Here is a 24,117-nt window from a genome sequence, read left to right on the forward strand (position 1 = left end):
CGAGTGGCAAAATCTTTTGAGGCAGGTGACTGCAAGTCTGACAGATGGGGGAGGACTAGCAAGCGAGCCCCAACACAAGTATCGCAGTGAGAACGAGTGTTGCACACGGCGGCGGCGCGCTTGTCAAAAGGGGAAACATGTGCAACCACAAACCTGTCTCCACAATCGTTACTGCCGCCGGTTTCGTTGCGCTCGACATGTGAACTCAATTCACTTAATTGAGGAATGAGCTGGATGGCGGCAGAGAGACGAACGCGGGGCTCGGGGTTGGCGCTCAAGTTTCACACTCCGTCAAGTGCGGAGACCTGGCAGCCAGGACGGCGACTTGGGGCTGGTATCAACCCAGCCAGCCAGCTGGGAGGGGAAGTCCATGTCTCCAGTTTCCAGAGAGCGGTGCGCAGAGTGCAGGCCGCGCAAAGCCTTTGCCGCAGGACGTGGGCGAGGCGCTCGCTGCCGGCCAACCCACGAGAAAACTAATCTCAGATCCGGCGTGGACGCGGCCCGCTTCGCTTCGCAGCGCAACGAGCGGCCCCGAACGCGGGCGAGACGCGTTCGCGGACTTGGTTGAAGCCGAGGTCAGCAATTTCGACTTTCGGTTCCAGCAAATTGCGATTTGCGGATAACTTCAATCACTACTGTACCTCATTGGCGAAACTTGACGGGCGCTTGCTGATGCCCCTGTAACGAGGTCATGGCGGCAGATGCTGTGGCCGTGTCCGAGGCCCTAGTAGTCAGAGAAGCGCAGTCGAGAAAGCAAGCTCACGGGCAAAATAGCGAACTTGAACGGCATCTAGGTTTCAGAAGAGTGAGTATCGGGTATGGCACGCAAGAATTGCCACGCGATAAATACGCTGCCAAACTTCTTCGCGCCGGGAACTTTGAGCTTTGATCCTGTCTTCAACTTCATCCTGAAGGCGCGCGTACCCACTGCGCTTCAATGTCCCGAACACACCGCATTATACAATGCTATGGCACGGGATCCTTGACAACGACAATAAGCTTAGGTTCTGTAGCCGGATGGACCCGGCCAATGCAGTGCTCGCCCCGAGTGCAAACGGCGATAACCGTAAAAATAAAACACTAGGTTCTGCAGCAACCTGACAGCGAAGAATGGAGTGGGTAGCCCTATTAGTTTGGAGTGGGAAATTGGCACAGAATTCACCAAAACGATCGAATAGACGCCATAGTTGTCGCTTCACGGCCGCTATTAACCCCAGCTTCGTATCTTAGCGTGAGAAATATGCACACACATCCGTCCAGTAGCTTGGTTACCCTAAAAAAAAAACATTTTTTTATTGGGTTACCTATTGGCCTGATAATCGGGAAATCCAAACATTGCACTTTCATTAAAAAATTGAATTACCGGGTTAAAATCCAGAATATTTCCCAAATTTCATAATGCTCTTAAACCACCCAACAGTTGTAGAGCATTTCATTTTCGTCCAATCCGGTCACGCTCGTGTACACAACACAAGATCCACAGCGTGAAGAGTCGCAGAGTGCCCGCCCGCTTGGCGATCTTCCGCACTGGTCGAGTTGCCCCGAGAAGACAAGAGCAGACAACACCAGAAGCAACTCCTTGAAGAGGCCGGGCGATGGGGCAGCAGGTCTCGCTTCCGGCCGCGGTGACGCAGCCGCCGGGCGAGCACGCGCAGCTTCGGCCGCTGCAGGCGCCCTACGTGCCGCTCTGCGACGTGCTCAAGGCTGGCGACTCGGCTGTGGCGTCCACCGCCGCCGAAGATACTAAAGACGCCATGGACAAGATCCTCGAGTTCGGCGCCGCGCTGTGCTACCTCCCCAAAGGTAATAGTTGCTGGGAGTATTCCATCGTAGAGGCTGAGTAGACTGACGTTGAACGCTGGCCGGTGCAGAGAGCGAAGTCTCCGGGCGACTGCAGACGCGCAGCCCCGAGCAGCAGCTGAAGGAGCTCATGAGCCCCGTGGACACGGTGGACGAGCTGTTCCAGCACATTTCACAGCTGGCTGGGCTGCCGTCTCAAGACCCGCAGGACGGCAAGCGGGACGTCGTCGAGACGATGCCCGGCATCTTCGACGCGCGGGTGGCGGCCTACGTGAAGAGCTTGCAGGCTCTGTACCAGATGATCAAGAAGGAGAAGTACCGGCACGAACAACGGCTGCTAGCTGCCAGAACACACGCCATGTCGCTGCGCAAGGTGTCGCCGCCGCCGCTGCCGCTCCCAACACAAAACTGCATGACCATGGGCTGGGACCTGGTGGTCATGCTGCTGAAGGCAACGCGCAGAACAAGCCCAGATCAGTATGAACAAGCACTACAGATGGTGAAGGACAACTTGAAGCCACTGAAGCCCACGGCTTACACGGACAGCATGTACCTTGCCCCGTCCGCCTCGTCGGCTTTCAATCTTTTGTGTGACTGTCTCGGCGAACTTGCTTACCCGGTGAACGAAGATGCGCCTGAAGGCGAAATGCACATTGGTGCTCGTACGATCGAGACCTTGGCAGAGGTAGGACTGGCCCGCGGCTCACTTGCGACCATGCTCTTTGTGGTGCTATGGCTAATGAAACAACCGCCTACGAGTACAGTGAACTTGGAGACATCCATCGCGAAACTTGCCGCACTGAAAGAGCAACCAATGTACGGCAAGTGCGAAGCCTCCGGTGAACTTTATAGCTGTGGGCAGAACTCGTATGGAGAACTGGGCACGGGGGACGACATTGAACGGCATCAGCTCACCAGCGTAGCACTTTGTGGATGGGATGACATCCGTCAAGTGGTTAGTGGGAACGAGACACTAGCAGTTCTCACGAACGAAGGTGTCGTACTTACTTGCGGCCTAAACAAGAGTGGCCAGTGTGGTCAGGGGCACTTCGACGAGAGAGTGATGATGCTCCGTCCTGTGCAGGCGTTGCGGTCCCAGCGAGTGAAATTCATCGCTGCAAGTAACGGATGTGAGCACATGATCGCGCTGACGGACACCGGTGTTGCGTACTCGTGGGGTTACAATGACAGAGGACAGTTGGGTCATGAAAATTTAGCCACCAAGATTCATGTCCCCAAGCTGATCGAGTCATTGAAGGACAAAAAGCTTGGATATGCCTCGGTGAGCTACCACCACAGCGCCGTGATCACGAATACCGGGGAGCTCTACACGTTTGGAATGAATGATTGTGGACAACTTGGTCTCGACCACACGCAACATCAATCGACCCCGCAACTTGTAAAGAGCCTCGAAGGCGCAGAAGTAACAATGGTGGCTTGTGGATTGTATCATACAATCATTTGTACGGCCGCGGGAGAGCTCTTTACTTGCGGAAAGAATGACTACGGGCAGCTAGGTTTAGCTCACAACCGTCAGATCAAGGTACCCACACTCGCTGCGCTTCCAAACGAGATGGTATGTTTTGTTGCATGCGGATACTACCATTCCGTTGTTGTTACCGCCGGCGGACGGACTTTTTCGTTCGGAAGGAACGATTATGGCCAGCTAGGCATCGGAAGTAAAATTCACCAGAATGTGCCAAACGTAGTGGCTCTTTCTTCCAATACGCGAATGGTGCGGGCGACCTGTGGGTGCTACCACACGGTGCTGCTTTCCGAACAGGGACATGTTTATGTTTTTGGACGGAACAATAAGGGTCAACTAGGGAACCGTGGTAGCGCTGACGCATTGCTCCCTGTTCCCTTAAAAGTTCGCCCGGAGAAAAATTCCCGTCGCTGTGTGGACGTAGCTGCTGGTTTTTATACCACGTCATTGATTGTGGAGCGCAGACGTGATAACGACGATGGTGATGTTGTAATGCTGGATCAAAGTTGCGTCGTCCCAGTTTGCGGTCGTGTCGACATTGACCGATCAGGAGAGATCGAAGGGCTGAGCAACTTCGGATCTATTTCCACAATTGGCGTATCACTCTTCCGAGGCAAGTGGTTTTACGAGGTAGAGGTGGTGACGAGCGGGTTGATTCAAGTTGGATGGATCGACGGTTATTTCCAGGGAAGTTCAGACCAAGGAGAAGGAGTTGGCGACCATGCTCACTCGTGGTCTTATGACGGCAATCGCCAACGCCGCTGGAACAGTGGGTCATCTTCGTACGGGGAAAAATGGAAAGCTGGTGACATTATTGGCTGTTTGCTTGATTTGAATACTCAAGAAATGACATTTTTCCGGAATGGGATTAGTTTGGGCGTCGCCTACTCTGAATTCCAGTGTTCTGTTGACGACAGGCGGTCGGGTATGATGCCTGGTATCAGTCTTGAACGTGGTGAGATTATTCGCATTAACCTTGGCCACCATCCTTTTGCTTATCCCCCCGCAATAGGGCACGATTTCGATAGTATTTCGCGTGCAGTAATGATGCCTTCGTCTAATGCAGTTGTTCACTCGACCGTAGAAGATATACCCGAGGGTATTTCAGCGCACCCCCCACCCTTAGAAGGATCTGCCTCAGCTTTGGTAGGGAACAAGTTGTTTGTCGTCGGTGGGATGCTGACAAACGATATTGCTTTGCCCCAACCTACTGATCCTACAAATCAAGTTTGGGTATACGATACAGAAACAAAAACTTGGGACAGGTGGACTGATTTTCCAATTGGAATTTGGCACCACCAAGTTGTGGCTATCGATGACAATCAACTCCTTGTCCTAGGCGGTGAAAACAACTGTGCAGCATCGCGGCACATGGACATATACAAGTGCTCGATAGTGAAGAATGCGGATGGATCCCTCCCAGCATGGACATTGATCCAAGCTGCCATTGGTGCAGCGACATCCATGCCCCAAGCGCGTGCATTCCACACAGCCACAACAATTCGTGTTCGCCTTGACACGATTGTGTTTATGTATGGTGGAAAATCGGTCGACAATGAAGTTATCGGAGATGCGTGGTACCTATCCCTCGATGACTATGCGTGGTCTCGGCTACCTAGTTCTGTATCACTAGATCCCGGCCCACGAATAGGATGCTCCTCTGCAGTCATCGGAGAGTGTGTGTACTTGTTCGGAGGACAGGACCGTGAAGAAAAGTTTAGATCAGATCTCTGGAGATATAACACTTTTGATCGACTCTGGCACTTGTGCCATGACGACAGCATTGGAGTTTCCAAAGACGTAGCAGGCGGCAATTTGAGAAGTGATTCTCAACCGATGTTACCAGAGGGAAGAACCAGCTACAGTATGTGCTCTGATCTTGGAAATATTTGGATCTTTGGGGGGGTTACCCGGTCAAACGTCTTTTTGTGTGATCTTTGGTACTTTTCGGTGACATCACAAAAGTGGAGCCGAGTGGAAGTAAATACTCAGGGAGAGATGGACGGCTGTTGTTCAGCAGAAATGTATGCCCGAACTGGAGCAGTGACAGCTCTGCCTAGCCTGTCTGATCTTGAGCCATCTACATCTGAAAGTGGCAGCTTGATTCTGTGTGGAGGACGAATTACTATTCAAGGGAAGGTGGTGAGCTGCAGCGAAGTCCGGAAGCTATGTGCGGTAAACACCTCCGGTTCATACAGTCTTGACATGACTAAAAGTATCTCGACAACAGGAAAAGCAGGGCACATACTTGGCGCTCTCCGTGCAAAATGCGGTGTTGCGAACAGATCAAATCATCACTGTGCAGCAGAGGCCTCAGATTCAGCCGTGTGCTTACTATCCCACCTCGACCGTTTAGCTGGAAATGATATCCCTGGGGACGATGTAGACTCGGTTCAACTGTCGAGGTGTCCTTATCGATCTCTCTGTATTGACCCCAAGGAAGCGACATTTTCAGCCTTGTACTCACTGCTGGAGAACATAACGTCACATTTTTTTGAGATGGATGCATCAAATGATGATGCAGGCACCGCATCACTGATAACCCATGCTTTGTATCCAATGCTTGTGGCAATCAGGATCCTGAAGCTCAACTTCTTTGAGGTACCTATTTCGGATTATTCCATATTTGAAGATTTTCTTTCATTTAATTATCTCACTATCATAATGCTGCTTTCTTATTTAGTTTTCACGTAGTTGTTTAGATGGATCAGAGCTTGGATTACCGCTAGCAGCTTCCCAGGCTGGTGGGATCCTTTGTTCAATTCGTGAGCTTCTTTTCTCAATTGCAGACCACGTTCCGAAACTGCTACTGTCTGGAGAAACACTGTGGTTTTATCACGCAGTGAAGCAAGAAACCGCATCCGCAATCTGCCATGGATTTTCAACTTTGTTTCCCTCCCTTTTGGATAAATTGCAAGTCATGAACCGCTTGATGGTCAACAGGCGCAATTCTGAGACGGACTTAACGCCAGCACAGAAGCTATTGATCCCAATGCTGGTACCAGGCTTCACGTCAGCAAAAATGTTGTTTCAACTCATGACAGACCCTGATGTACTGTTCAAAGTCGATGGCTCGGCAGATGCTGTTGTTACTGAGACTGTGATTACTTTCATGAGCACTCTATTGGATGGACTTTGGGATCATACGAACGATGTGGTGAAGAGTTCGTCAGGCGATGTCACCAGTCTCATGAAGAGTTTAGACACTATTGAGATGAACCATGAGTTTAAGTGTCTAAATGTCCTGGTACGCGCCACTATATTCTGGTGTTCGTGTTCCGCAAATCGAGGCTGGGTGATAATTGAATCGATTTGTACGAAGTTGGTGGCTTGCGTTTCGGAAAGGCTGGACCAATGTGAGACAACGCAGCTCGAGCAGACCTATCTTCTTCCTATCGTCATCCAGCACAGCTTCGCCGGCAAATTACTTCCAGCTATACTACTTAGCATATTTTCATTGCCTTCTGTTCGCAGTGCACTCCCAGCTTTGATGGACCCGTTTTGGTCCAAATTAGAAGTTTTGTCAGCCAAACTGCACACGACACTTGCGGTTCTTAGCAGGCGAGGTATTTTACATCCTACTGGGATCAACCTGGAATCACCCACTGAAATGAGAGGCCACTTCAACGAAGCAGATTTTGTGGATAACGCGCTAGCATCCGTGTCTAAAGAACTCTCGCTCTGCATCTTACAGCAACACACCAGTTGCTCTGCGACTTATGGTCAGGTTTTAAAAGCCATGTGGGACAAGATCATCCACTCCAGCGGATACATGTTTTGGAAAGTAAAAGATTTGACACAGGATGCGGAAATCCGACGGATGACTGTTCCCTTGGATTTGGCAAAACTCTTTGGGACGGATACATTGCTTGTGAAAGTTTCAAAAACTGAAACTGAGTCTGATTTGGTAGAATACGACCCGCGTAAAGTTACTTTCGCGCCCAGTCGGACTATTCTTTCGCAGCATATCTATCCTATAAGCGAGGGTCCGTTGCCAGTGCCCAGTAAAGCCGACAATGATGCAGTGCCACCCCCAGCGCCGCATTCACTCAAACACAATTCTTTGACTATGAGTACGCGCTGCTCCGACAAAACCATTGAAACAAGCCACGAATGGCTGAAGGATCTTCAAAAAATATTAGCTTGGGTCGGATGTCACTACGCAGCCACTTTGATTGTCGGTGCTGAGCTGGATACAAGCATTGGTGTTAGTCAGCGATGGCTGCACTCTCCGCTATTCCGGGGTGGACTGGAAGCTACCTCACCTGGGACGGAGTACGAAAACAATGAAGTGGGCCGCAATGAGACGCTTTTGCTGCAAGTGATAGACAATGTTGGTAATGGCAAAAAGCTTTTGGACAAAGTGCGAAACGCAGTGGATCCTGGATCGGCTCCAGGTGGCGCAAATCCTCAACTTCGAGTTGCGAGGTTGAAGAGGCAAGATAGCGTGGAAGCAACACTCGAGAAGAGCGGTGGAATTGAGGCAGTGGACCGTGCTGTCCGCGCAACATTCGCCGCGCTTTTGAAACATACCAACATATCGTACACAACAGAACCTATCTCGAACGAAGGAGCCCTAGCGGAAACCGTTGTTGATGCCTGGAAGGCTGCATTACAACTTCGTCGTTGGTACATTTTCTCTTATGACTTCTACTATCGTATAGGGTACCCATCTAACTTAATACGTTGCCTTACTATGCTTTAGGATCGTGAGAGAACAACAGAAGCTGGCTGCAGTGTTCAGGTAGAACCCTTGACTATTCAAATCTTGGTGAATGCTGGCCCTTAACTGGCTATTGATTTTATTGTAGCGAGACGGGAGCCCCAAGCGGATTTTCTCCTGATATGGAACCAAAGGAGAGGCAGCAAGCACTTTATAACGCTGTCTGCGAACCTATAATCCGCAGAGCTCTGTTGCTTTTAAAATTAGCACCTGCGCCGATCCAAACTGCTCCTTCAGCGTCTTCTCCGATGAAACTTCTACCTGGAATTTCGATGGCAACAACTTACGGTAAGGTTACTTGTTTTGTGTTGGCCAGTCAGCCTTATGTAACTAACGAGGTATTGCTGTCGCACTACAGACTTTTCAAAAGGTTCTCCCTTGCCGGATACTACGTTGGAAGAGCCTGAGCAAAAACGTTTTACCCGACAGCTAAACAAGCTGATGGAAACAAAATCAATGGAAGTGATGGAAGAAGAAGATGAACAAATCCACGCGGACATTTTCTCTTTTATTCAGCAGTCCAGCAATAATTTGCTTACTTCCACCCCGAATGATGAAGAGCCGATTCACCGTCACCCTGAAGACCTGATGCGAGATATTTTACTTATTCATCAGAAACGAGCGATGAAACGCTTGCAAGGGCTCAAAACGTTTGCCCGCCTGCTTCAGTGCACCGAAAACATTCCGAGCTCACGGCTTCACGTCATTCCCATGCTTTCGTCTGCATTTAAGCGTGTGCGCACGAGTAGTGGGCAAGCCGCGGCAAACCTTTCAATAGGGCAAACTTCTATTACCAAGGTTCACTACCTGATTAATTTGGAATTTGCTGGGCCTCAGCTATCTGATGCTATTGGGAGAGAATTTTTCCAGCTATTGGATTTCCTGCTGAAGTCGTCATCGACCCACCTTCGTCAAGTCCAACAGTTCATCGAAGCGGGGTTGGGTACTGGGTCAAGTGAAATAAAGGCATCGTCGGGTACAATTCAGCGTGCAGTGCACGATATGCTCCTTGTACTGGAAACTTGTTGTTTCCCTTACAGAGGCGACGACTGGGACCATCTGCAGCGTACTAACTTAGTATCGTTGATAACAGAACTTACAAGTTGGAAAGGCTGGCAAAGTTTTATTCAATACGACGGATCGGATAGCTCGCCGACGGACGTGGATAGTACTGAGACGTATAGCATACTTCCGGCTGCCACAGGGTCAAAGTACCCGAACATAATTTGCTCACGGTACATCACCCTTGGCACTGATCTTCGCAAGCTTACGATTACGCACAAAAGTATTGATGGAAACGACGACAACGTGCGGGTCACGAACAAACCCCAGCATTGTGGTGGGCTTGCAGTATTTGACAAAACTTTCCACAGGGGCCGTTGGTATTGGGAAGTATCCGTACGTTCCTTTGGAGACATTCCTGTATTTGTTGGTGTTACCACGGGCACTACAGACCTCAATACGTATACACCAGGAGATTGTAATCTATGTGGATTATTCCTCTACCGCGAAAGTTGCGGTAGTGACATGATTGGATCAGGAGGAGTTCGGTGGAATCGAATGGATGTTCTTGGTGTTTTATTAAATTGTGAGGAGCGGCAGGTGGAGTTTTACAATGGCGAGAAGAGATGCTACGTGACAACGCTAACCACAAGTGATTTGGCTGGTTGCGGCTACTTTCCTTCGATCGGAGTTCAGGACGCAGATGTCCACTGGAATTTAGCACCATGTATCCCGTCAAAGCTCTGGTGCTCAAGTTCCAACTTTCAGTTTTCTAACTCAATCGTTTCTGGAGGGCTCGTTGCAGCGCCACTTGATGGAGCAACTATTAGTTGGAATGGCAAGCTCAAGGGAGTTCATCTGCAACTCATGCCAAATGGGACGACAGTGGCCGCCGGTGATTGTAGTTCGTCTGACGATCAGTACGAGACCATAGTTGCAAGCCACGGTTTTCAAAATGAAAGCATTTTCGTTGAGGTCCGAATTGTTGCAGCGGGGAAAGACGGACGATCAGCCCTTAGTTTTGGTATTGTAAGCAGTGACTTCTCGGAATTTGATGCCCCCCTTCAAGATAAATTGGACGTCAAGTGGAAAAGTTCGGAGGAGGTATTTGAGTGGGGAATATTCGGGGTTTTATTTGATTTTGAAAAGGCAACCGTAACGCTGTACTCTGATCGCTCGGATCCTGAAATACATCGTGTTAATGCTACGACGATGACAAGACCACTGTATCCTGCAGTATCCTCGCTTTGCAACGGCACAGTGTATGATGTAAACTTTCATCCACGTCCTCGCCTGGAGTTACCACCACACGTATTTTACCCTGCAACAAAACTCCAAAACTATCTCATGTCTTCGTCTAACGAGCTACAACTGGGAAAGAGCTTGCAACTGCAAGTCCATTCGTGCGATGGCGGGGAGTTTAGCAGCTCCCACGCTGCTCGCAATTGCCTTTTGGACGATACAACAGTATATAGTTCTGCAAAGGGCGCAAACGTAAACCTGGTGCTGAAGCACGAGGTTGACACACCCATGTGTGTAAGCTACATCAGTATCCGAGGTCCTGGGCCAGGTTACTCGAGCCCACTTCGTTCCGCCATCGTTTTTGTCTCCAGCACTCCTCCTGATCTATCAGACTATCAGGAGTTTGACAATATGACTGCGGAAGAATTTGCAGCGTTGCCGTTTCCACCAAGAAATGGATGTTGCCCACGCAATGAAAGAGTACCCGTTGCATTCTTTGTGTTGGATGGCAGTTGCGCTCAGATTTCGAAGCAGCTGGCCTACCCTGTTATCGGTCGTTACATCATCGTTAAAGCAATTTGTCCGTCATCAGGCACAAATATTGATATCGGGTACCTTGGGTTCTGCGGGATATTTGATCGGGACAATGGTCCTGCGTACAATGAGAGCACAACAGGGTCCTACAGCTGCGAGGAATGTAAGAAAATGCCACTATGTGGAGCATATTATGGACAGCGAGATGATGACAGCGTTAAGCTATGCGCTTCCTGCTATGATGATAACCGCGGTGACCTAGATTCTGCATACTATGTCTACACATCAAATGAGTCCCAGGACGACCAAATGGATGGCAATACTTTGCTTTGTCCCCCAAGAAGATTGTGGAATGATAAAATCGCCGCGGTAAGCGATATCTTGAGCCGGTCAAAAACGCCGAGCACGACGGCTGGTAATGGTAACGCGGGTGTAGCAGCATCAGGACAAGTCAGTAGGTCTGAAAGGCTGCCTAGTGTGGCCAGCTTTGACGATTGCGAACTATTCTCTTGCGGTCAAAATAACTACGGTGAGCTGTGTTTGGGGCACTGCAACTCAACGAGCAAGTTGGAGCACGTTCCTTTCTTCTCTGCGAAAGCTATTCGTGATATCGCTGGAGGAAACGAAGTTCTAGCCGTAGTGATGAAGGACGGTGCTGTTTTCACCTGTGGGCTCAACAAAAGCGGGCAATGCGGCAATGGAACATTCGAGGAGCGGGTGATCATTGCCACGCCCGTTCGCGCACTTAGCGGGGTCACCATTAATATGGTCGCTGCGGCAAATGGATGTGAGCACATGCTAGCTGTAGCTTCAGACGGTGCTGTTTATTCTTGGGGATACAACGACCGCGGACAGTTGGGGCTTGGCTCGACAATTTCGAAGAGCCATACACCCCGTATGATTGATAGTCTCCGTGAGAAGTATCACATCACAACTGCTGCTGTAAGTTATCACCACAGTGCTGTTGTTTCCAGCAATGGCGAGTTACTCATGTTCGGAATGAATGATTGCGGGCAATTAGGTCTCGATCACACGCAACATCAGCACACCCCACAGTTAGTTGATTCATTGTCGAGCCAGGTGATCACTAAAGTAGCGTGTGGACTCTATCATACCATCGCAATTACCAGTGGCGGTGAGGTCTATTCCTTTGGAAAGAATGACTACGGGCAGCTGGGCTTAGGCCATGCAAGAAATATGAAGATGCCAACTTTGGTCAAAACATCCCTTGGTGAGAGCGATGAGAAGATTGTAGCTGTTAGTTGCGGTTATTATCACACCGTTACTATCAGCGAGAAGGGCAAATTAATCACGTGGGGACGAAATGACTACGGACAGCTTGGAATCGGAAGCAAAGACCACAAGAATAGTGCACAGTACGTGCCACTGCCTCTATCGTCCAAGATCAAAACCGCATCATGTGGGTGCTATCATACACTCATTTTGATGTCAAATGGCCGCGTGATGGTATTCGGGCGCAACAACAAGGGCCAGCTCGGAGCGGGATCAAGGACGCTCCCATCGGCAGATCTGCCCCTACCCGTTCCATCTAACTCACTGGCAAATGATGAAGTGGTTCGTATAGCAGCAGGATTCTACAGCTCCTACATTCTCACTGGACGCTCAAGCGAGGGTTGTGGACTTGATGGTGTGCCCGACGATGCGAGTCAGGCAAAAGACCTTCCAGAAAATAGCTGTCTTGTGAACTCAGACGCACTGTTTGAGTCATTGATGAAAGAGATTGATTCGAAGCACGTCTGCGATCCCACAATGGCTAAACGGACACCACTCCAGATCAAGCGAAGCTACCCGCAACGTAAATTACCCCTGGTAAAATTGCATGCTGCTGCTTGGGCAATGGCCCGCGCTCTGATGTATCGCTCCCTCCAAGATGCCAGTGACAGTCGCAGAAGTGAATCGGCCTCTACGAGTAACCGCGTGAATCCAGTGCTATCCATGTTCATTAGCTTCTTGTTGAAGAACTTAAAACTGCTGCAAGATGACCCAGCTGTAAATGGCAGTGCAAGCGCAGCGCTAACGATAACTCACGAACTGGGTTCATGCGTTTCGTTAAAGCGCGTATGTGTTGGACTCTTGCACTACTTTGGAGCCAAACTCGCTCTTCCTACTGAGGTACCTGGAGCGATGCCTTCAGACGCTCTTTATGGTCATTTCTACCGGAACCAGACCCTAAGCGTACTTCTTGCGTGTGGCTCTGCGAATACTAATGTTGGCTCCATGATTGCAGCTAACCCCGAGGTGATAGCTCATATTATTAGTGGAATGAATTCGCCCGACTTGGCGTCAGCTACGTTGTGTATTCGACTAGCAATGTTGGTATTCCCCCAGCATTCTGTCTCAGCGCTAAATAAGATCCATCGAGGGCAACATTCAGCTCCAGTGTTCTCCGGAGATATCATTGCTATGCTGATGACATTGGTGGGACGACCGCTTCTTCTTCGCCCGCGTCTGTGCTCGCATGAGCTCGGCTTAGAGTGTTCAAGTACAGCTCTTTGCCACTCAGCACGGTGTCTGAAGGGGGTTGTTGTGAAGAAGGAAATTGGAATTGCACAGATCCAGCAGATCACCCTCGAGAAAGCTCATATTGCCGAAGCAAAAGGAGCTGAAGTCGTGACACTCCTACGATATCTCACTCTTTATCCAACGTGGAAGGTTGCTATCAACGCTGGGATTAGCCGTGGTTTTGCGAAGTCAACCAGTGTTGGCGAACTGCTGGACACCATTTGCGGTTACTACTCCAACATCCAGAAAGCCGATGGCATATCACACCAGACCGGAGTCCTTGATAGTAATAAAGGCGGCAGTGATTCCACCTCTCTAAGAAAGCCCGAGTCAACTGTATCATCACCTGAAACTGATGAGTCGATAAATAACGCATCAGATTTTACTACACAAGCCGAGGATTCGGAATCACAAGCTACCATTCGTGATAAGCATTCTCTAATGCTGTGGCAAAAAGCAAAGGATGCTATTGATGGCTTGGCAACAGTTGTAGCAGCAGTGAGTATCGTTGGAGGGCATGTCGAAGGATTTAGGGAAGGTGGGGTTGTTTCACTAGAAGATACTGGAACCCAAGGATCGCCAACGCTAGGTGTCTTAACTGGGATTTCGCGAGATCCACGCACGGCTGACCTATTGGCACATGTTGTTGTCGAGACGATCAATGAAGGATCGGATTCGCCATTGATCAAGCCTGACGCACGAGCACATACATTTCTGCTTACAAAACTCCAAGTTGTCGAGCCCATCCCGGCTCTTGTCGATATGTTTGATGATGTTGAAAACATCATTACGGCTCTTTCCAGAATGATGTCCGCCACGTTTGCTGGTGAGGAATGCGGTATTCACTGTGATCTGGATCTGCCTCAGAACGGCACTGTCCAAGAAGTGCTAGGAAGCCGATTAAAAATGTACAAGCAACAAATTCGGTGGAGATCTTCCAAGGCACTGTCGTCCATATTGAAACAAATCCCGACCTTAAGTTCGTCGCTTATGAGTATGGATTCTCAACTCGTGCCAAGTCTAGCCGCGTTGCTGTCCTCAGAAAATTCACTGTTGTGGGCAAGCAAATCAGACGTTTCGGGTCTTGAAGCATCACCTAGTCTTCAAAAACGATGGTTATGTGTTAAGCAGCGGCAAATCTTCCTGGGTACAGAGGAGGTGATAGACTCAGCACTCGATCAATACGAAACTGAAATGCGGGACGAAGTAGTCCAAAAATTAGGGAGTGAAAATGCTCTAAGTTGGGGAATGGATGCCATTCAATCGCCTCGGCGCAAGGTTAACCACCCGTCGTTTGCAGGTTCTGCTTCCCTGGGTTTCGGTGCAAATGGTTTGCGTGGGGCTACTCAGCGCTCTGACAGATCAGGTGAAGGAGACCTTCCGTTTGGTGCTTGGGGTGTTTTGCTGCCACTCCCTCCACTAAATGAGACTGAGCACGGCCATACTCCTGGTGCTCCTGGGCATTCAGCAATTGATTACACGCCTTTCCCACTGACGGCGCCAATTGTTCGGGTGGGTCGTGCCGCAGACGCTTGCGACCTCATTGTAAACGATCGCAGCGTTAGTGGCCGTCACTTCCACCTGCGTCGTTTGCGACGAGAAGCTGACGGAGCAGAAGAACAATTTGAACTTCAAGATTTCAGCAAGAACGGCACCATCGTGAACGGGGTACGGATTCATGGATCCAGCACTCGGATCACAACGGGGTCTCGAATATCATTAATTTTGTCTCGGGGTGGTCTAGTGACATACGAGTTCCAAGTCCGGGCATCGGGAGGAGGTCGCCATGCACCACCTCCGATAGTCACGGCACTGCAGAACCCAGGTGATCTTAATATCTTAATTCCAGGACAAGAGTACCAGCAGCCGCAAATTGGAACACCTCAGATTGTGCCAAGGAGTCCTGCTGAGCTGCAGAACCGCGGCAGTCGGGGAAATTCTACCCCCTCGGAGGGTCAACTTGACGGGCGTAGCAGACAGGCAGCGACGCAAGGTTTGCGTTTAATCACCTCTGTTGCAGAGAGTGATGTCCCTCGAGCATTGATCTCTCCAAACCCTGCAGTGGACTCGCCTCGGGCTGGTGGATATACTTCACCTCGCTCCTCCGTGCTTCAACCCCCCGGTACCCCTGCTGTGGGATCGCCTACCGCAAATATGTATTCTACAATGGTGCCACCCGGAATTCTTTCCCCTGCTTCCTACCAACAGCGCGAAAGTTTTGCATCAAATGAATCAACGGGGATAACATCACCGCGATCCCAGGAAGGAGGCGTCGGTTCAATGCTTCGTATCGCGTTAGGTCGTGACAGCGTGAATCGTGAATCATCGTCGCAGCGACCAAGTATCCCGAATGAGCTCGCGAAGACACGCGTTTTACGATCAAGCGGTGACACCGGTTTAGCTACGCGTTCGGTATGTTTACTTTTTTTGCTTTCGGTGGATGAAGATATTGAGAGTTTCTTTGGGGGAGAGGCGTGCTAATGACTTTCTGCTGTATGAACTATATACAGAACATCTCGCCAGGTTTCCAGGAAATACAAGTGCTTACTTTGCGTCTTCTTGCCCGGGTTCAAGAAGCGAATTTAGTAGTCAGCGCTACCGAGTGCGAAGAAGCTCTCCGCATGACAGCCGGTAATATGGATGAGGCCTATATGGTGATTCAGCAGAGTCGGGGTCCGGACTCGGTGAGTATCGACTACACGTGCTTTTGCTATCTACATGTATCAGAATCTAACGCTAACCATTTCCAGTCGATTGATCCTCAGCGTATCTACCCTCAGAATGTGCGCCATTTATCAATGGTTCTAGGGAGAACCGAGCCAGTATGCGCTGAAGCACTTCGCCAAACGGGTAACAGCTATGGTGATGCCTTGCGCTTGCTTTTATCGACTAGTGGTGTAGAGCTGGAGAACCCAGCGCTCTTACCTAAGCACCAAGACACTCAAACTCCAAGGGATACGAGTACATCGACTTCGGGGACAAATGGACCAGTAACAACTGAACCGCTGGTTAACTTCCAAGATATTGGCGACGAAAACCCAAGTTATGCTCTCACAGAATCCAGTGCAGTATGTCCCCCAGTACCTCAGCGTATTGGCGTCAGAGCAAATGGTAGTCCAGTAAAAACCAAGAAGCTGGAAATTCCGGGCAGTGCGTGTCTGGAATATTTGCCGGCCAAGTCGGATCTGACACTCTGGAGTGAATGCAACAGCAGCTTCGACGATGGAGTTCGACAGATGAATGCATTTGAAATCAACCTGGAGGAAGAAACTCTGTGTGAACGTCTCGCCGCTATTCATGCACGCATGATTCTTATTCAAATTGTGAGGCTATTTGATAGCGCATCTCAAAATGGAGACGTACAGCTTAGCGAGCTTGGTAATCCTGTGGTACTTCGTCGGTTAATTTCGCTCTTGAATGCACCCAACCAAAGCAATATGAACGTAGGATATGACCAGGGGTATCAGCTCCACCAACAGCTGAAGGCACAAAAAAGTGGGAAGATCCAGCAGATTCTCTCGCGGATGGCACGTGAGGTGATGGCACGTTCACCATCCCAAACGTTGGCTGGAAATCTCAGCTCCTCGCAGAATTTATCAACACTTCAGCGATCAATCGATCAAGTGATAGAACACCCGACTCGAGTTGGCTGGGCAGGCATGACTCGGCTTGTTGAATCACTTGTCGTGAGTGATCAGAACAGAGTTAACGCAGGGGAGGATGTTAACGATCAGGGTCTCTCTAGCACGCTGGAGAATCTCACATTTGAAACGATACTGCACATTCTCTCTCGTACGTATGCTGCGCCGGTTGCGACACTAAACTGGGAGAGCTCACCTCTGCGAGTCCGCAAGACTGATGGATGCTTTCCCAAGGGGCCAATGCTGCTTTCATGCGGCCTTGAAGTCGTCGTAGTTGATACGTACGAACGCTTATGGAGTATTCCACCACCAGACCCACTGCTCAAGCATCGTCATAAGTGGCGGAAACGGTTTGAATCTTCCATGGTTAATGACAACTGCTGGATGAAGTCAGTGGCAGATCACGCGGTAACAATTTGGAGACCGACTCTGCCAACCGCCCTCGAGTCTACAACACCCAGCCCAAACAAGTGGTTTTGCTTGGGTGACGTCGTAAAGTGTGGTAATGGAGCTCCAGATGCGCCTATGCTTTTTATCAGCGATTCCGATGATCAAGGTCTCTTACTGCCGCCTGTGAGTTTTGAACGGGTTGATATTACCGGTAAAGGCCTGCCCCGAAATTCAGAAAGCGATCCGGATTTCCACCGCAAACAACTACGCTCGATATGGTGGCCTGTTGCGCAGCCGGGGTATGTGGCGTTAGGCTGCGTAGCTGGAAGCAAGGAAGACCCTTTTGAACCACCAGAAGTTTCTAGTATACGCTGCGTACGTGAGGATCTTGTGAAGTCCGTTGAGGTGTTTCATTGTGTCTGGCGAGCGGCGTCACCTGCATCGACAGGAGGTGGCGGTGTTGAGCTTCCTACAACGCTTGAAGTTGAAAATGAGGTTCCAGATGAAGAGAATACGACTGGTGATAACGATAGCTCTGGCCTGGTTCCACGAGACCGTAGCACTAAAAACCAGTCTATTGACACATCTCGGATGCAGCTACTGCTGCCAGTAGCCGATGATGTCGTGGTGCAGACTTCTCTCTGGGCAGTCGAATCCGATTTCAGCAGTGGTCTACTCTTACCTGTTGTCACACTGAATGACGAAAATGCTGGTGAGCCCAGCTCTGCATTTGCACTGAATCTCTCGGACGAAGATCTGGTTCTGTGCGCACCAGTTAGTGTGGAGAATGTGCTCTCTTTCGTCGAAGTGTTATTGATGTACCAAAATCTGCTCGTTAGCACGTTTCAAGAGAAGCCGACAACGCCAGGACAGTTGCGGTCAGAACTCCCGGCAGCACTATTTGCGTTGGTACAGCAAGTGCTACGCGAGAATCAACCTTCAAGTGGGCAGGCTGCCGTCTCACTCGTACGAGCACTTATTACGGTGACCCAGCGTGGTGCACACTGGTATGACAAGCAAGCTCTTCTCTACTGCCGTTCCAAGATTATGGCTCTTAGTCAAGATCAAGATGGCGGCTTCACATTGCACGCTCTCTTACAGGCCTTTGTCGAGTTAATGCTGGCAGTGGAAGACCAACAACGGGGTCAGCGTGTGCAAGAGCTTGCAGCTTGTCTGGAACGTGACGGTGGCAATTCACTGAGCCTACCGTATCGATTTCACTTCTCTAAACAGCCTTTCGTGGAAATGCTGGTGAGCCATTCGTCAAAGATGGCAGTTACTCGGCATCTATCGGGAGAAGAGCGTAAATTCTTGTTGGACTTCCGAGCTGACGACGGAAGTAATGCAGCAGCGCGGGAAGCACTGGCAGCTGAGGGCCTTGGTGTGTCACCCGGGGAGGTGTATTCATGCCGTTTTGAGCACACTCCAGCACTGGTGATGACGATGCAAGATGAAGTAAAGGCCGAGATCGTATATTTTGAAGTAACAGTCGTGGAGTGGAGTGCCAGTACGAATATGGGTGGCTCGCTCGCTGTAGGGTTCTCACCCCCTTCTTTCCCGCTTGAAGGGGTATTAGTTGGAGGCAGTGCTGATGGCTCCCGGTCGTATTCGTTCGCTCCGGCGAATGGTCAAGTGCTATCTGCAGGAGATACTACCGTGGATCGCTGGCGTTGGGTGGAGCCTGCTGGTGCAGTAAGCCCCGGTGATGTGTTTGGCTGCGGTTTACGCTTGGACACACAAGAGATCTTCTTTTGTAAAAATGGCCAGCTATTAGGTACTGCGTTCTCGAGCATTCCACGTCCTCAGCAGCTGCACCCCACTATTTCCTTTAACGCAGATTGCAAATTACTGGCTAACTTGGGTGCGACAGCAACTGCGTCAGCGAAGAACGCCAACTTCAGCTTCCGGTTCCACTCTTTAGATTGCGACAACCTTATGAGCGCCTTCGAGTGGTTCGAGCCGCTGAGTCAGGTTTACGGTGTGATGAAAGCACTTATGGATCCAACGAGACTTAACGAAGTAAAGGGAGGGGAGGAGGTGTCAGAAAGCAACGATGCTGGGGTAGCGGCTCAACTTCCGGATGAATTTATGCTTTCAGCCGACAACTTTTTGTCAGATATATCGGAGGATGTATGCATTCGCGTCGAGAGTGCACATCCTTACGATCTTGAGCTACAAGAATCTCTTGTCAGTATTCCTTTGGCTACCAGTATTCGTGTCAGACTTGCCCCACAGAGCGAAACAGCTAGTTCTCATTGCCTACAGATTTTGCAAGGTGGAAGTGCTGCAGGAAGCGAAGGTGGTGCGGAAGGAGCGACAAGTGGTGGAGGCGAAGCGGAAGTGCGTGCTTTCACAGGTGCATGTGGAGGTCAGGAGGTCACCATTGATGGCGACAGCTTTGTATGGAGGTTTCCTGTGCAGTCAAATTTCCAATGTCGTGTGGACCGCGTGCGCAAAGGGCCTTATCTCAAGCTTGAAGCTCGAGATACACGACTGTCACTTGTGCGTGACAAGGGTTGGCAAACAGCAATTGGCGTGGCGCGTTTCGACGGTGGGGTGCATATCTGGGAGGTACGGATAACCTTTGTGACTGCGAGCTCGAACATCTTTTTGGGCATTGCTCGCCGGGATGTCCGTTTGGACTCCTACCTTGGAAAAGATAATCGAGGTTGGGGCTGGATTGGCAACCGTGCACTCTGGCACAACGGCAGTAAACAACGAGGGACGTACGGCGACAAATTCAAAACAGGAGATGTTGTCCGACTAACGCTGGACCTGCGGCGTGGCACACTGAGTTATGCTCTCAATGGGAAGGACTTGGGAGTCGCGTTTGGTCCGGGTGGAACTGGTCCCAAACTCGAAGGCACATTCTACCCCGGGTTTGCTTTGTACAACCAACGTGACTCCCTTGATCTTATCGGCGGTCATCGTGTCGAAGATGGAGGACTTGAGCCAGGTTTACCACGGACGGGCAGTGGACTGGCGAGTGGAGAGGACTCTTACTACAGTGAAGAAGAGGAAGATCTGGGAGGTTTTGTAGGTGGTGAAGGGAGTATAGGTGACGGGTCTATCCCGAATTTCCGGATGGAGTTGGGCATCGCGCTAAGCCAAATGGGCTTCCCAATGGAGTGGTGTGTCTACGCTCTGCGTCATTGTGAAGATGATGCCGAACAGGCTGCTGACTTTATTTTAGCCAATATGCACGCTATGGAAGCACTCGTTCGGGAAGAAGCCGAGGCGATAGCGCGCCGTGCACGCCACCGTCAGCTCTTGCATGAACAAGCACTAGCTTTGTCTGAGAATTTGGACGGTGACGTGTCAGACACGAGTGTAATCCCTCCTCCACCCCCTATTGAGAGAGATATCGATGCTCTTCGAGCTGCAGAAGAGGTGCCTGTTGTCGATACGATAGTTTTGCAACAACAGCAGCAACAATCGGCTGGAGACACCAAATGGGGTGTTGCTTTCACAGCCGTACCAGAATTTTCAGTTACAGGACGGCGTTTATTGGCGACCAAGTACAATTCTAAACTGCGCCGCCTGCATGCATCACAGCGGGTGTTTACTCCTGCGCACGATTGCGCTCTCGTGCAGCTCGTAAATGAGATTTGTGAATCACGAGCCGAGGCCCTTCTCAGCTGTGATCCTCTTCGCATGGCACCGGAGGAATTTGCTCCCACGGAAGAGCAACTGCAAGGATTCCCCGTTCTGCGGAGCATATCTCGGGAAGCACTTCAACGCCGCTTTTTAGTGCTGCGAAACTTCAACTGTCGTTTGCAGACCTCGCTTGCCTTCATAGACTTTTCGGCCCTGGGCGAACGCTCATTGTTGGCGCGTGGCGTGCGTGCACTTCGTGGTGTGGTCTTTCAGCACGTGAAACTTGCATGGTGGCTTGGTGTTCTTAAAGAGCAGCAAGCACCAGCAGCAGCTCGTCCAGAAATTGAGGTTGACCGCCATCGAGCTCACGACGCTCTTGAACTTTCAGAGCGTGGTGATCCTCTTGCTAGCGAAGCTGGCGAACGCGACAGTGTGTTTGCGCAGACGTTTGAGCAGCTGCATGGCCTTCAACCTGCACTATTACGTGGGGCTGATCGCGCTTTCAAGTGTCAGTTTGTAGGCGAGTTTGGTGACGATTTTGGTGGTCTGTACCGGGAATGCCTGGCTCAGTTGAGCTCTGAATTGCAGACCTTCTCACCTTTGCTTCCGGTGTTGCGACCGTGCCCCAACGCCCTGTTGAGTACAGGCGACAACCGTGAGCTCTTTGTTCCGAACTCACATCTTCGCTCAAATCCACGCAGAGTGCAAATGGCCGAATTCCTCGGGAAACTTGCCGGTATTGCCGTACGTACCAAGACGCCGTTGGATCTTAACCTTCCACCTGTTGTATGGAAACTGTTGGTGGGACAACAGGTAACACGTCATGATATTGAAGCCATCCACCAAGGTTGTTTCCAGGTGGTAGATACAATAGCTAATCTCGATGCCCACGGTATCACCGAGACCATGTTTGACGAGATAGTGGACGCAAGTTTCACGGTATTATCAAGCACTCGTGAGACCGTAGAGCTAGTGCCAGGAGGGGCACACTTGCATGTTACGTGGGATGATCGCGAGGAGTATGCGTGTGCAGTGGAGACATATCGCCTGACCGAGTTTGCACCGGTGTGCGCGGATATGTCGCGTGGTTTGGCAACTATTCTGCCCGCACCTACTCTACGTCTTTTCTCGTGGCACGAGCTGCGGACACTTGTGTGCGGCAAAGCTTCGGTCGACATAGCTCTTCTACGACGACGGACCATTTACGGTGACGGTTGCCAGGCGACCGACCCGCATATTGCCTTCTTCTGGGACGTTCTCGGCGAGTTCAGTGACGAGCAGAAGTCGTATTTCCTACGATTCGTCTGGTAAGGCATACACGTAATCATCCTTGCTATCTTAACATCGTCAAATAGATCTGACGAGCGGTAATTTGGTGTGTTTCAGGGGGCGATCACGTTTGCCGACGCACGCTGCAGACTTCACCCAGGACTTCAAAATATCCGGGTTGCCCAAGGCGGCAGGTCGCGCCGATATGTACCTGCCGATTGCTCATACCTGTAAGGTTTTCATGTTTCGTTTTACACGAAATTTTCACAATCAGAACTGACAACGGGTGTTTTCACAGGTTTCTTTTCCATCGACCTACCCGCCTACTCGTGCCGTGAAGTAATGCACGATAAGCTCGTGTATGCCATCACCCACTGCCAGTCTATTGACGCAGACAACACGACTGTGGCCCAACGAGCTGGACAGGGAATTAACTGGACCAACGCTGCCGCCACAGCCACAGCTACTGCAACCGCCGCAGTCTCGAGTGTTATAGCGGGTATGGCAACCATTGTTGGCGAGTGAGTGATCGTCTAAATTGACATAGGATTATCCATCTTGCACGTTCGATTGAATGAATTATCAACAAGAGTGATGTCGATGGCCTTTATTGACCTCCCGAACATTCCATCTAAGCCCCCTTAGTACGCACGATTCGTGGAGGTACCGCCCTCCTAAAAGCTCGACCCCAATCGCCATGATTGGCAACCTCATTCAGCGTGATGATAACAGAATCGAGATTCATGATGTGCGTTCGAACGCGCGTTCCGGATCGCGCGAAATGCTCTTGAAGCGGGAGTCTGGCACTTCGAACTCCACGCTCAGTCGCCTTTGAAAGGGTCTGACCCTGTTAGCGCCCGCGAGGTAATCACGCGTTAGCAAAGTTCGATTTGGGAAAAGATGCATAGGTAAGGGTAGCCACCAACCAACCTTGCGAACAGAGCGGTCGACGATGCCACCAACGACATATACGCATGATGGATCAAGGGTCTCGAGTACATTTTCGGAGTCTGGTGATAGGTAGACGATCTTGTCACTGTCATAAAGTTTTTCCAGCGGTTCGTCATGCCTTCCAATCTAGCCAGCAGCCACCAGGTGAGAAACAAATACCCACCCTTGCAACAAGACGATAAGTGCCCGCACCTTCCAGCTAGACGCGCCGTGCTGGGCACACACAGCATCGAGCTCTTGCGTGCAGGATGCAAGATGCAGTGACACGAGGTTGTCCAGCGGACAGGTTTTTAGGTATCCGTACACACACCCGAGCTGCTTCAAAATGCTGTTGCGTTCCTTCAAAACAAAACAAAAAACAACTGTAGTGTCAGCAATAATAGCATTTCCGCGGGCGAAACAAAACAATCATAAACACCCACACGGCTTGTCTGATCCACTGCAAACGCCAAGTCTACCACGACTCGAACACCATGCAGCTTTGCTTCCTCGAGCTTTTGCTGCACACACCACATCCGATCCATCCAGTCAGAGCCGCAACTCAATCGTCACAGCAATTCCTACGGCGTCGTCTCACATATTGCTCCACCCGTTGCATGCGGATTCGCTCTCGCAGCTCGCCCTTCTGCTCCTCCGTCATTTCGGCGCGTTCGGCAGCGAGCGTTTGACTTCGCGCGATCTTCTTGGCCTGCAGTCGCTGGTCCTTGCGGTCGCGGCGCTTGGCTCGCAGCATTTCGCGTCGACATTGCTTGCTCGTCTTGTCACGTCGCCCAAAGCCTTCTTCGCGCCGGCAATACACGTAAAGGCCCACCGCACAACACGCCGCGAAGGCCACGAGTCCGACAGCCACAGCCGACGGTCTCATCTCAACCAAAATACCCAAAAGTTGCCTTTTTCACAAGTCGCACGTATCCTTATTCCGTGATTGGCCACTCCAAACTTAGTCCGGCCGTTTCATT

At 50.6% G+C, this 24,117-nt stretch overlaps 2 protein-coding genes across 2 annotated transcripts; one reads left to right on the forward strand and one right to left on the reverse strand.

Moving 5' to 3' along the window:
* Positions 1-1,595: 1,595 nt before the first annotated feature.
* On the forward strand, positions 1,596-22,732 carry IUM83_00564 (RCC1 domain protein; the record flags this gene model as incomplete). Its single annotated transcript, XM_067924344.1, has 5 exons — positions 1,596-1,803; positions 1,872-3,082; positions 22,160-22,245; positions 22,325-22,437; positions 22,506-22,732. 5 exons carry the CDS (start codon positions 1,596-1,598, stop codon positions 22,730-22,732), a joined length of 1,845 nt encoding a protein of 614 aa, XP_067788705.1.
* A 296-nt stretch (positions 22,733-23,028) lies between these two features.
* IUM83_00565 (tRNA (guanine-N(1)-)-methyltransferase) lies at positions 23,029-23,891 on the reverse strand (the record flags this gene model as incomplete). Its single annotated transcript, XM_067924345.1, has 5 exons — positions 23,029-23,054; positions 23,134-23,284; positions 23,351-23,497; positions 23,581-23,658; positions 23,736-23,891. 5 exons carry the CDS (start codon positions 23,889-23,891, stop codon positions 23,029-23,031), a joined length of 558 nt encoding a protein of 185 aa, XP_067789005.1.
* Between the last annotated feature and the right edge of the window lie 226 nt (positions 23,892-24,117).

The sequence above is a fragment of the Phytophthora cinnamomi genome, assembly GCF_018691715.1.
Source record: "Phytophthora cinnamomi strain GKB4 chromosome Unknown Contig53, whole genome shotgun sequence".
In the NCBI taxonomy this organism is placed as follows: Eukaryota; Oomycota; class Peronosporomycetes; order Peronosporales; family Peronosporaceae; genus Phytophthora; species Phytophthora cinnamomi.